General features: G+C 45.0%; 1 protein-coding gene across 1 annotated transcript; it reads right to left on the bottom strand.

Annotated features, from left to right (window-relative positions):
* Nucleotides 1–14,189: 14,189 nt before the first annotated feature.
* On the bottom strand, nucleotides 14,190–14,765 carry LOC141042823 (secreted RxLR effector protein 161-like). Its single transcript, XM_073511719.1, has one exon. The coding sequence runs from the start codon at nucleotides 14,763–14,765 to the stop codon at nucleotides 14,190–14,192; it is 576 nt and encodes a 191-aa protein (XP_073367820.1).
* Nucleotides 14,766–15,001: the final 236 nt, after the last annotated feature.

Genomic DNA, 15,001 nt, shown 5'->3' with positions numbered 1-15,001 from the left:
AACATGATTCCGACGGACTTAAGCATCGCTACGGATGAGAAAATCTCATCGTAGTCAACTCCTTGAACTTGTGAAAATACTCTTTGCCACAAGTCGAGCTTCATAGACGGTAACATTACCGTCCATGTCCGTCTTCTTCTTAAAGATCCATTTATCTCAATGGCTTGCCGATCATCGGGCAAGTTCACCAAAGTCCATGCTTTGCTCTGATACATGGATCCTATCTCGGATTTCATGGCTTCTAACCATTTGTCGGAATATGGGCCCACCATCGCTTCTCCATAGCTCGTAGGTTCATTGTTGTCTAACAACATGACTTTCAAGACATGATCACGTACCACTCTGAAGTAGCACGCATCCTCGTCGTCCTACGAGGTTTGGTAGTGACTTGATCCGAAGTTTCATGATCACTATCATAAGCTTCCGCTTCAATTGGTGTAGGTGCCACAGGAAACAACTTCTTGTGCCCTGCTATACACTAGTCGAAGTGATGGTTCAATAACCTTATCAAGTCTCCACCATCCTCCCACTCAATTCTTTCGAGAGAGAGTTTTCCTCGAGAAAAGACCTATCTCTAGAAGCAATTACTTTTGCCTCCAGATCTGAAATAGGAGGTATACCCAACTGTTTTGGGTTTTCTATGAAGATGCATTTATCCGCTTTAGGTTCGAGCTTATCAGCCTGAAACTTTTCACATAAGCATCGCAACCCCAAACTTTTAAGAAACGACAACTTAGGTTTCTCTAAACGGTGTCGTCTCAACGGAATTGCGTGTTGCCCCCTTTTAAAGTGAATGCGGTTGTCTCTAATGCCTAACCCATAAACGATAGTGGTAATTCGATAAGAAACATCATGGTATGCACCATATCCAATAGGGTGCAGTTATGATGTTCGGACACACCATCACACTATGGTGTTCCAGGCGGTATTAATTGTGAAACACTTTCCACAATGTCTTAATTGTGTGCCAAACTCGTAACTCAGATATTCATCTCTATGATCATATCATAGACATTTTATCCTTCTTGTCACGGCGATCTTCAACTTCACTCTGAAATTACTTGAACCTTTCAATAATTCAGACTTGTGTTTCATCAAGTAAATACACTCAGTATCTACTGAAATCATCTGTGAAGTAAGAACATAACGATATCCACTGCATGCCTCAGCACTCATTGGACTGCATACATCAAAATGTATTACTTCCAACAAGTTGCTCTCTTGTTCCATCTTACTGAAAACGAGGCTTTTCAGTCATCTTGCCCATGTGGTATAATTTGCATGTCTCAAGTGATTCAAAATCAAGTGAGTCCAAACGATCCATCTGCATGGAGTTTCTTCATGCATATATATATACCAATAGACATGGTTCGCATGTCTCAATCTTTTCAAAAACGAGTGAGTCCAAAGATCCATCTACATGGAGCTTCTTCATGCGTTTCTATACCAATATGACTCAAGTGGCAGTGCCACAAGTATGTGGTACTATCATTACTATCTTATATCTTTTGGCATGAACATGTGTATCACTACGATCGAGATTCATTTTAGGTGCAAGACCATTGAAGGTATTATTCAAATAAACATAGTAACCATTATTCTCCTTAAATGAATAACCGTATTGCGATAAACATAATCCAATCATGCTTAACGCAAACACCAAATCTCGATGGTAGAGGGAGCATGCGATGCTTGATCACATCAACCTTGGAAACACTTCCAACACATATCGTCATCTCACCTTTAGCTAGTCTCCGTTTATTCCGTAGCTTTTATTTCGAGTTACTAACACTTAGCAACCGAACCGGTATCTAATACCCTGGTGCTGCTGGGAGTACTAGTAAAGTACACATTCATATAACGTATATCCAATATACTTCTGTCGACCTTGCCTGCCTTCTCATCTACCAAGTATCTAGGGTAGTACTGCTTCAGTGACCGTTCCTCTCATTACAGAAGCACTTAGTCTCGGGTTTGGGTTCAACCTTGGGATTCTTCACTAGAGTAGCAAACGATTTGCTGTTTCATGAAGTATCCTTTTTGCCCTTGCCCTTCTAGAAACTAGTGGTTTTACTAACCATCAACAATTGATGCTCCTTCTTGATTTCTACTTTCGCGGTGTCAAACATCGCGAATGGCTCAAGGATCATCATAACTATCCCCGATATGTTATAGTTCATCACGAAGCTCTACTAGCTTGGTGGCAGTGACTATGGAGAACCATCACTATCTCATCTGGGAGATTAACTCCCACTCGATTCAAGCGATTGTAGTACTCAGACAATCTGAGCACATGCTCAACGATTGAGCTTTTTCTCCCTTAGTTTGCAGGCTTAAGAAATTTGTCAGAGGTCTCATACCTCTTGACGCGGGCACTAGTCTGAAATCCCAATTTCAGTCTTCGGAACATCTCATATGTTCTGCGACGTTTCAAAAACGTCTTTGGTGCCACAAATCTAAACCGTACGCACTGAACTATCACGTAGTCATCAAAACGTGTATGTCAGATGTTTCGCAACATCTACAGATGACGCTGAGGTTCAGCACACCGAGAGGTGCATTAAGGACATAAGCCTTCTGTGCAGCAATGAGGGCAATCCTTAGTTTACGGACCCAGTCCGCATAATTGCTACTACCAACTTTCAACTAAATTTTCTCTAGGAACGTATCTTAAACAGTAGAACTAAAGCGTATGACATAATTTGCAAAGACCTTTTGACTATGTTCATGATAATGAAGTTCATCTGATTTATTGAACTCCCACTCAGATAGACATCCCTCTAGTCATCTAAGTGATACATGATCCGAGTCAAACTAGGCCGTGTCCGATCATCACGTGAGACGGACTAGTCATCATCGGTGAACATCTCCATGTTGATCGTATCTACTATACGACTCATGTTCGGCCTTTCGGTCTCTTGTGTTCCGAGGCCATGTCTGTACATGCTAGGCTCGTCAAGTCAACCTAAGTGTTTCGCATGTGTTCCGAGGCCATGTCTGTACATGCTAGGCTCGTCAACACCCGTTGTATTCGAACGTTAGAATCTATCACACCCGATCATCACGTGGTGCTTCGAAACAACGAACCTTCGCAACGGTGCACAGTTAGGGGGAACACGTCTCTTGAAATTTTAGTGAGGGATCATCTTACTTACTACCGTCGTTCTAAGCAAATAAGATGCAACACATGATAAACATCACATGCAATCAAATAGTGACATGATATGGCCAATATCATTTTGCTCCTTTGATCTCCATCTTCGGGGCACCATGATCATCTTTGTCACCGGCATGACACCATGATCTCCATCATCATGATCTCCATCATTGTGTCTTTATGAAGTTGTCACGCCAATGATTACTTCTATTTCTATGGCTAACACGCTTAGCAATAAAGTAAAGTAATTTACATGGCGTTATTCAATGACACGCAGGTCATACAAAAATAAAGACAACTCCTATGGCTCCTGCCGGTTGTCATACTCATCGACATGCAAGTCGTGATTCCTATTACAAGAATATGATCAATCTCATACATCACATATATCATTCATCACATCTTATGGCCATATCACATCACATAGCACATGCTGCAAAAACAAGTTAGACGTCCTCTAATTGTTGTTGCAAGTTTTTACGTGGCTTGTATAGGTTTCTAGCAAGAACGTTTCTTACCTACGTAAGACCACAACGTGATATGCCAATTTCTATTTACCCTTCATAAGGACCCTTTTCATCGAATCCGTTCCGACTAAAGTGGGAGAGACAGACACCCGCTAGCCACCTTATGCATCTAGTGCATGTCAGTCGGTGGAACCTGTCTCACGTAAGCGTACGTGTAAGGTCGGTCCGGGCCGCTTCATCCCACAATGCCGCCGAAACAAGATAAGACTAGTAACGGCAAGAAGAATTGGCAACATCTACGCCCACAACTACTTTGTGTTCTACTCGTGCATAGAAACTACGCATAGACCTAGCTCATGATGCCACTGTTGGGGAACGTAGCAGAAATTCAAAATTTTCTACGCATCACCAAGATCAATCTATGGAGTAATCTAGCAACGAGGGGAAGGAGAGTGCATCTACATACCATTGTAGATCGTGATGCGGAAGCGTTGCAAGAACGCGGATGAGGGAGTCGTACTCGTAGCGATTCAGATCGCGGTTGATTCCGATCTAAGCACCGAAGAACGGTGCCTCCGCGTTCAACACACGTGCAGCCCGGTGACGTCTCCCACGCCTTGATCCAGCAAGGAGAGAGGGAGAGGTTGGGGAAGACTCCATCCAGCAGCAGCACGACGGCGTGGTGGTGGTGGAGGAGCGTGGCAATCCCGCAGGGCTTCGCCAAGCACCGCGGGAGAGGAGGAGGAGGAGGAAGAGGGGTAGGGCTGCGCCGAAAAGGAGACGTTCTCATGTCCTGGGCAGCCCCAAACCTCAACTATATATAGGGGAGGGGGAGGGCTGCGCCCCCATCTAGGGTTTCCCCCCCAAGGGGTGCGGCCAGCCCTAGATGGGGCTTGGGGGCGGCCAAAGGGGGGAGGAGTGCCTCCCAAGTCAAATGGAGGCCCTCCCCCTTAGGGTTTCCCCTCTCCCATGCGCATGGGCCTTGGGGGGGCTGGTGCCCCTGGCCCATTAAGGCTAGGGCGCCCCCTTACAGCCCATGCTACTGTATTGGACATGGTGGAACATTTTCCGGACCTCCGGAATCCTCCGGAATCTTCTGGAAGCTTCCCGGTACAATACCGAAAAAACCCGAACTTTTCCCGGAACCCGAACAACAACTTTCCATATATAAATCTTTACCTCCGGACCATTCCGGAACTCCTCGTGACGTCCGGGATCTCATCCGGGAGTCCGAACAACATTCGGTAACCACGTATATACTTTCCCTATAACCCTAGCGTCATCGAACCTTAAGTGTGTAGACCCTACGGGTTCGGGGACCATGCAGACATGACCGAGACGTTCTCCGGTCAATAACCAAAAGCGGGATCTGGATACCCATGTTGGCTCCCACATGTTCCACAATGATCTCATCGGATGAACCACGATGTTGGGGATTCAATCAATCCCGTATGCAATTCCCTTTGTCTACCGGTATGTTACTTGCCCGAGATTCGATCGTCGGTATCCCGATACCTTGTTCAATCTCGTTACGGGCAAGTCTCTTTACTCGTTCCGTAACTCACATCATCCCGTGATCAACTCCTTGGTCACATTGTGCACATTATGATGATGTCCTACCGAGTGGGCCCAGAGATACCTCTCCGTTTACACGGAGTGACAAATCCCAGTCTCGATTCGTGCCAACCCAACAGACACTTTCGGAGATACCTGTAGTGCACCTTTATAGTCACCCAGTTACGTTGTGACATTTGGTACACCCAAAGCATTCCTACGGTATCCGGGAGTTGCACAATCTCATGGTCTAAGGAAATAATACTTGACATTAGAAAAGCTCTGAGCAAACGAACTACACGATCTTGTGCTAGGCTTAGGATTGGGTCTTGTCCATCACATCATTCTCCTAATGATGTGATCCCGTTATCAACGACATCCAATGTCCATGGTTAGGAAACCGTAACCATCTATTGATCAACGAGCTAGTCTCCTAGAGGCTTACTAGGGACATGGTGTTGTCTATGTATCCACACATGCCTCTGAGTTTCCTATCAATACAATTTTAGCATGGATAATAAACGATTATCATGAACAAGGAAATATAATAATAACCTATTTATTATTGCCTCTAGGGCATATTTCCAACAGTCTCCCACTTGCACTAGAGTCAATAATCTAGTTCACATCACCATGTGATTAACACTGATAGGTCACATCACCATGTGACCAACATCCAAAGAGTTTACTAGAGTCAACAATCTAGTTCACATCACTATGTGATTAGCACTCAATGAGTTCTGGTTTGATCATGTTATGCTTGTGAGAGAGGTTATTAATCAACAGGTCTGTACCTTTCAGATCCGTGTGTGCTTTACGAATATCTATGTCATCTTGTGGATGCTACCACGCGCTATTTGGAGCCATTTCAAATAATTGCTCTACTATACGAATCCGGTTTACTACCCAGAGCCATCCGGATTAGTGTCAAAGTTCGCATCGACGTAACCCTTTACGACGAACTCCTTTTCACCTCCATAATCGAGAAAATTCCTTAGTCCACTAGATACTAAGGATAAGTTCGACCGCTGTCACGTGATCCATTCCCGGATCACTATTGTACCCCTTGACCAACTCATGGCAAGGCACACTTCATGTGCGGTACACAGCATAGCATACTGTAGAGCCTACGTCTAAAGCATAGGGGACGACCTTCGTCCTTTCTCTCTCTTCTGCTGTGGTCAGGTCTTGAGTCTTACTCAATACTCACACCTTGTAACACAGCCAAGAACTCCTTCTTTGCTGATCTATTTTGAACTCTTTCAAAATCATGTCAAGGTGTGCGTTCTTTGAAAGTATCATCAGGCGTCTTGATCTATCTCTATAGATCTTGATGCCCAATACGTAAGCAGCTTTATCCAGGTCTTCCTTTGAAAAACTCCTTTCAAACAACCCTTTATGCTTTCCAGAAATTTCACATCATTTCGGATCAACAATATGTCATTCACATATACTTATCAGAAATGTTGTAGCGCTCCCACTCACTTTATTGTAAATACAAGTTTCTAACAAACTTTGTATAAACCCAAAAACTTTGATCACTCCATCAAAGCGTATATTCTGACTCCGAGATGCTTGCTCTAGTCCATGGAAGGATCTCTGGAGCTAGCATACCTTTTAGCATCCTTAGGATTGACAAAACCTTTTTGATTGTATCACATACAACCTTTCCTTACGAAAACTGGTAAGGAAACTTGTTTTGACATCCATCTGCCAGATTTCATAAATGCAGCTAATGCTAACATGATTCCGACGGACTTAAGCATCGCTACGGATGAGAAAATCTCATCGTAGTCAACTCCTTGAACTTGTGAAAAATACTCTTTGCCACAAGTCGAGCTTCATAGACGGTAACATTACCGTCCATGTCCGTCTTCTTCTTAAAGATCCATTTATCTCAATGGCTTGCCGATCATCGGGCAAGTTCACCAAAGTCCATGCTTTGCTCTGATACATGGATCCTATCTCGGATTTCATGGCTTGTAACCATTTGTCGGAATATGGGCCCACCATCGCTTCTCCATAGCTCGTAGGTTCATTGTTGTCTAACAACATGACTTTCAAGACAGGATCACGTACCACTCTGAAGTAGCACGCATCCTCGTCGTCCTACGAGGTTTGGTAGTGACTTGATCCGAAGTTTCATGATCACTATCATAAGCTTCCGCTTCAATTGGTGTAGGTGCCACAGGAAACAACTTCTTGTGCCCTGCTATACACTAGTCGAAATGATGGTTCAATAACCTTATCAAGTCTCCACCATCCTCCCACTCAATTCTTTCGAGAGAGAGTTTTCCTCGAGAAAAGACCTGTCTCTAGAAGCAATTACTTTTGCCTCCAGATCTGAAATAGGAGGTATACCCAACTGTTTTGGGTTTTCTATGAAGATGCATTTATCCGCTTTAGGTTCGAGCTTATCAGCCTGAAACTTTTCACATAAGCATCGCAACCCCAAACTTTTAAGAAACGACAACTTAGGTTTCTCTAAACGGTGTCGTCTCAACGGAATTGCGTGTTGCCCCCTTTTAAAGTGAATGCGGTTGTCTCTAATGCCTAACCCATAAACGATAGTGGTAATTCGATAAGAAACATCATGGTATGCACCATATCCAATAGGGTGCAGTTATGATGTTCGGACACACCATCACACTATGGTGTTCCAGGCGGTATTAATTGTGAAACACTTTCCACAATGTCTTAATTGTGTGCCAAACTCGTAACTCAGATATTCATCTCTATGATCATATCATAGACATTTTATCCTTCTTGTCACGACGATCTTCAACTTCACTCTGAAATTACTTGAACCTTTCAATAATTCAGACTTGTGTTTCATCAAGTAAATACACTCAGTATCTACTGAAATCATCTGTGAAGTAAGAACATAACGATATCCACTGCATGCCTCAGCACTCATTGGACTGCATACATCAAAATGTATTACTTCCAACAAGTTGCTCTCTTGTTCCATCTTACTGAAAACGAGGCTTTTCAGTCATCTTGCCCATGTGGTATAATTTGCATGTCTCAAGTGATTCAAAATCAAGTGAGTCCAAACGATCCATCTGCATGGAGTTTCTTCATGCATATATATACCAATAGACATGGTTCGCATGTCTCAATCTTTTCAAAAACGAGTGAGTCCAAAGATCCATCTACATGGAGCTTCTTCATGCGTTTCTATACCAATATGACTCAAGTGGCAGTGCCACAAGTATGTGGTACTATCATTACTATCTTATATCTTTTGGCATGAACATGTGTATCACTACGATCGAGATTCATTTTAGGTGCAAGACCATTGAAGGTATTATTCAAATAAACATAGTAACCATTATTCTCCTTAAATGAATAACCGTATTGCGATAAACATAATCCAATCATGCTTAACGCAAACACCAAATCTCGATGGTAGAGGGAGCATGCGATGCTTGATCACATCAACCTTGGAAACACTTCCAACACATATCGTCATCTCACCTTTAGCTAGTCTCCGTTTATTCCGTAGCTTTTATTTCGAGTTACTAACACTTAGCAACCGAACCGGTATCTAATACCCTGGTGCTGCTGGGAGTACTAGTAAAGTACACATTCATATAACGTATATCCAATATACTTCTGTCGACCTTGCCTGCCTTCTCATCTACCAAGTATCTAGGGTAGTACTGCTTCAGTGACCGTTCCTCTCATTACAGAAGCACTTAGTCTCGGGTTTGGGTTCAACCTTGGGATTCTTCACTAGAGTAGCAAACGATTTGCTGTTTCATGAAGTATCATTTTTGCCCTTGCCCTTCTAGAAACTAGTGGTTTTACTAACCATCAACAATTGATGCTCCTTCTTGATTTCTACTTTCGCGGTGTCAAACATCGCGAATGGCTCAAGGATCATCATAACTATCCCCGATATGTTATAGTTCATCACGAAGCTCTACTAGCTTGGTGGCAGTGACTATGGAGAACCATCACTATCTCATTTGGGAGATTAACTCCCACTCGATTCAAGCGATTGTAGTACTCAGACAATCTGAGCACATGCTCAACGATTGAGCTTTTTCTCCCTTAGTTTGCAGGCTTAAGAAATTTGTCAGAGGTCTCATACCTCTTGACGCGGGCACTAGTCTGAAATCCCAATTTCAGTCTTCGGAACATCTCATATGTTCTGCGACGTTTCAAAAACGTCTTTGGTGCCACAAATCTAAACCGTACGCACTGAACTATCACGTAGTCATCAAAACGTGTATGTCAGATGTTTCGCAACATCTACAGATGACGGTGAGGTCAGCACACCGAGTGGTGCATTAAGGACATAAGCCTTCTGTGCAGCAATGAGGGCAATCCTTAGTTTACGGACCATGTCCGCATAATTGCTACTACCAACTTTCAACTAAATTTTCTCTAGGAACGTATCTTAAACAGTAGAACTAAAGCGTATGAAATAATTTGCAAAGACCTTTTGACTATGTTCATGATAATGGAGTTCATCTGATTTATTGAACTCCCACTCAGATAGACATCCCTCTAGTCATCTAAGTGATACATGATCCGAGTCAAACTAGGCCGTGTCCGATCATCACGTGAGACGGACTAGTCATCATCGGTGAACATCTCCATGTTGATCGTATCTACTATACGACTCATGTTCGACCTTTCGGTCTCTTGTGTTCCGAGGCCATGTCTGTACATGCTAGGCTCGTCAAGTCAACCTAAGTGTTTCGCATGTGTTCCAAGGCCATGTCTGTACATGCTAGGCTCGTCAACACCCATTGTATTCGAACGTTAGAATCTATCACACCCGATCATCACGTGGTGCTTCGAAACAACGAACCTTCGCAACGGTGCACAGTTAGGGGGAACACGTCTCTTGAAATTTTAGTGAGGGATCATCTTACTTACTACCGTCGTTCTAAGCAAATAAGATGCATAACATGATAAACATCACATGCAATCAAATAGTGACATGATATGGCCAATATCATTTTGCTCCTTTGATCTCCATCTTCGGGGCACCATGATCATCTTTGTCACCGGCATGACGCCATGATCTCCATCATCATGATCTCCATAATTGTGTCTTTATGAAGTTGTCACGCCAATGATTACTTCTACTTCTATGGCTAACACGCTTAGCAATAAAGTAAAGTAATTTACATGGCGTTATTCAATGACACGTAGGTCATACAAAAATAAAGACAACTCCTATGGCTCCTGCCGGTTGTCATACTCATCGACATGCAAGTCGTGATTCCTATTACAAGAATATGATCAATCTCATACATCACATATATCATTCATCACATCTTCTGGCCATATCACATCACATAGCACATGCTGCAAAAACAAGTTAGACGTCCTCTAATTGTTATTGCAAGTTTTTACGTGGCTTGTATAGGTTTCTAGCAAGAACGTTTCTTACCTACGTAAGACCACAACGTGATATACCAATTTCTATTTACCCTTCATAAGGACCCTTTTCATCGAATCCGTTCCGACTAAAGTGGGAGAGACAGACACCCGCTAGCCACCTTATGCATCTAGTGCATGTCAGTCGGTGGAACCTGTCTCACGTAAGCGTACGTGTAAGGTCGGTCCGGGCCGCTTCATCCCACAATGCCGCCGAAACAAGATAAGACTAGTAACGGCAAGAAGAATTGGCAACATCTACGCCCACAACTACTTTGTGTTCTACTTGTGCATAGAAACTACGCATAGACCTAGCTCATGATGCCACTGTTGGGGAACGTAGCAGAAATTCAAAATTTTCTACGCATCACCAAGATCAATCTATGGAGTAATCTAGCAACGAGGGGAAGGAGAGTGCATCTACATACCATTGTAGATCGTGATGCGGAAGCGTTGCAAGAACACGGATGAGGGAGTCGTACTCGTAGCGATTCAGATCGCGGTTGATTCCGATCTAAGCACCGAAGAACGGTGCCTCCGCGTTCAACACACGTGCAGCCCGGTGACGTCTCCCACGCCTTGATCCAGCAAGGAGAGAGGGAGAGGTTGGGGAAGACTCCATCCAGCAGCAGCACGAGGGCGTGGTGGTGGTGGAGGAGCATGGCAATCCCGCAGGGCTTCGCCAAGCACCGCGGGAGAGGAGGAGGAGGAAGAGGGGTAGGGCTGCGACGAAAAGGAGACGTTCTCATGTCCTGGGCAGCCCCAAACCTCAACTATATATAGGGGAGGGGGAGGGCTGCGCCCCCATCTAGGGTTTCCCCCCCAAGGGGTGCGGCCAGCCCTAGATGGGGCTTGGGGGGCGGCCAAAGGGGGGAGGAGTGCCTCCCAAGTCAAGTGGAGCCCTCCCCTTAGGGTTTCCCCTCTCCCATGCGCATGGGCCTTGAGGGGGCTGGTGCCCCTGGCCCATTAAGGCTAGGGCGCCCCCTTACAGCCCATGCTACTGTATTGGACGTGGTGGAACATTTTCCGGACCTTCAGACCCCTCCGGAATCCTCCGGAATCTTCTGGAAGCTTCCCGGTACAATACCAAAAAAACCCGAACTTTTCCCGGAACCCGAACAACAACTTTCCATATATAAATCTTTACATCCGGACCATTCCGGAACTCCTCGTGACGTCCGGGATCTCATCCAGGACTCCGAACAACATTCGGTAACCACGTATATACTTTCCCTATAACCCTAGCGTCATCGAACCTTAAGTGTGTAGACCCTACGGGTTCGGGGACCATGCAGACATGACCGAGACGTTCTCCGGTCAATAACCAAAAGCGGGATCTGGATACCCATGTTGGCTCCCACATGTTCCACGATGATCTCATCGGATGAACCATGATGTCGGGGATTCAATCAATCCCGTATGCAATTCCCTTTGTCTACCGGTATGTTACTTGCCCAAGATTCGATCGTCGGTATCCCGATACCTTGTTCAATCTCGTTACCGGCAAGTCTCTTTACTCGTTCCGTAACTCACATCATCCCGTGATCAACTCCTTGGTCACATTGTGCACATTATGATGATGTCCTACCGAGTGGGCCCAGAGATACCTCTCCGTTTACACGGAGTGACAAATCCCAGTCTCGATTCGTGCCAACCCAACAGACACTTTCGGAGATACCTGTAGTGCACCTTTATAGTCACCCAGTTACGTTGTGACGTTTGGTACACCCAAAGCATTCCTATGGTATCCGGGAGTTGCACAATCTCATGGTCTAAGGAAATAATACTTGACATTAGAAAAGCTCTGAGCAAACGAACTACACGATCTTGTGCTAGGCTTAGGATTGGGTCTTGTCCATCACATCATTCTCCTAATGATGTGATCCCGTTATCAACGACATCCAATGTCCATGGTTAGGAAACCGTAACCATCTATTGATCAACGAGCTAGTCTCCTAGAGGCTTACTAGGGACATGGTGTTGTCTATGTATCCACACATGCATCTGAGTTTCCTATCAATACAATTTTAGCATGGATAATAAATGATTATCATGAACAAGGAAATATAATAATAACCTATTTATTATTGCCTCTAGGGCATATTTCCAACAGCGTCTTCCTGCGAATCATACTCCTCTTCTGAATCCTCGGAGGCTTCAATCACTGGCTGCTTGGAGGTGGCACGGCGAACACGGCCCAGCTCAGAGCCCTGACCAATTCTTTCGGACGGCTGACGAATCGCCAAAGTGAATTCCCTGGAACCTGCCTTGGTGCGCTTGCGATGGAGCTCGGACCTCTTGTCAGCAGAGTCTGAAACACAACAGCAACAAAACACAACAAACACGAGAGACACAAATAAGTACAAGTGCTCAAGAAGCTGGCGAGGAATGGAAGACAGAGAAGAAACAGGACTGGCACCACTGTGTACCCCGTGCACACGGGGGTCTGACCTCCGTGGACACGGGGGTCCCGTGCGCACGGTACAAGGCCCGTGGACACGGGGTTCGCCCAGCGGCAACCACTTCCAGATCGAGATCCGGGAGTGAGTGCGGCAGGGAGAACCGCCACAGTAATGCCCATCCGATTCTAGTCTATCACAAGGGAACGACTGGCCTAGACTAGTAGAGGAGGAAACCATGGACTAATAAGGATCCAAGGAGGAAAAAGAAGGACAAGGGGAGGGGGATACCAGAGGAGGACCCCATCCCGGGAGATCTCCACGGAGCAGCGAAGTCCCACGGCGCACGGAGGAGCACCGGCGACAAGGAGGCGACGGCGGCGGCCTGGAGGCGATCTGGGGCGTGGAGGGGGCGACTGGGTGGGAAAGAACCCAACCCCCCCCCCCACGTCCCACCTCTTCAGGGCCAGAAACCGCAGACCCCGTGCGCACGAAGGCCCGTGCACACGGTACAAGGGCCGTGGGCACGGGGTATCCGGAGGATTTTGACAGGAAGAAGCTTGTTGGGTTATGGCTGAATGCAAATTCTTACCAAGACCCCAAAGAGCATTTCCGCCTCACTTCTGAACACGTCGCAGAAGAAATCCAACACTACTAGAAAGGAGTATGTGTAGCACTTGCACTGGAAGAGAATCGAGAAACACACACACACACCGAAACACGAACACAAGGACAAGAAGAACCACACAAAAAAAGAAAAAAAGATCCAACCTCCAACGGAGGGCGGTGGCCGAAGCCACCATGTTTGAGTTTGTTTGGTATGGCACCGCGAAGATATGAACCTTGGGCCCAAGACCAATACTCATCTTTGAAGCACAAATGCCATCTTCAAATGGCTAATGTGAAAGATTTTGTTCAATTTATGCACTAGTAGGATAAGATAGCTCATTAGTTGAGCTAGCTCCCCCTACTTAGGTGCCTACATCTAAAACAAGATACTAGTAGAGTATGTGTGTGTATGCAAGAACCTCAATCCAAGTTACTTATATCCACGATATTCAGCTCATGCCTTAACTCGCGGAATCTTGCTTCATCAAGTGGCTTGGTGAAAATGTCGGCAAGTTGCTTCTCGGTGTTGACATGGAATAAATCAATGTCTCCCTTGGCCACATGATCTCGAATGAAGTGATGACGAATCTCAATATGTTTGGTTCAACTATGTTGCACTGGATTGTCGGCGATCTTGATTGCACTTTCATTGTCACAAAATAGAGGCACTTTGTCACATTTGACACCATAATCAATCAAAGTTTGCCTCATCCATAATAATTGTGCACAACAACTTCCTGCGGCAATGTACTCAGCCTCAGCGGTTGAAAGGGACACACAATTCTGCTTCTTTGAAGACCAACTTACCAATGACCTCCCTAGGAATTGACATGACCCGGAAGTGGACTTGCGGTCTACCTTGTCTCCGGCCCAATCCGAATCCGAATATCCCAATAACTTGAAAGTTGCTCCTTTGGGATACCAAAGGCCCAAGTTTGGGGTATGAACCAAATATCGAAGGATTCTTTTCACTGCTGAAAAATGGCTCTCCTTGGGAGCGGATTGAAATCTTGCACACATACACACACTCAACATAATATCCGGCCTAGATGCACAAAGGTAAAGCAAAGAACCGATCATAGAGCGATATACCTTTTGATCCACATCTTTACCATTGGGATCAAGATTAAGATGGCCATTTGTGGGCATGGGCGTCTTCATGGGCTTGACATCTTGCATTTTGAACCTCTTGAGCATGTCTTGAATGTAAAGTGCTTGGTTGATGAAGGTTCCTCCTCTCAATTGCTTCACTTGAAATACGAGGAAAAACTTCAACTCTCCCATCATGCTCATAGCAAATTCCTTGGTCATAAGATTCTCAAACTCAACGTTAATAGCATGGTTAGTGGAACCAAAAATAATATCATCAACATATATTTGGCACACAAACAATTCTCCTTTTACCCTCTTCGTGA

Source organism: Aegilops tauschii, chromosome 3, assembly GCF_002575655.3.
Source record: "Aegilops tauschii subsp. strangulata cultivar AL8/78 chromosome 3, Aet v6.0, whole genome shotgun sequence".
In the NCBI taxonomy this organism is placed as follows: Eukaryota; Viridiplantae; Streptophyta; class Magnoliopsida; order Poales; family Poaceae; genus Aegilops; species Aegilops tauschii.
The sequence above is the reverse complement of the archived record's forward strand: the minus strand, read 5'-3'. Positions and strand labels throughout refer to the sequence as shown.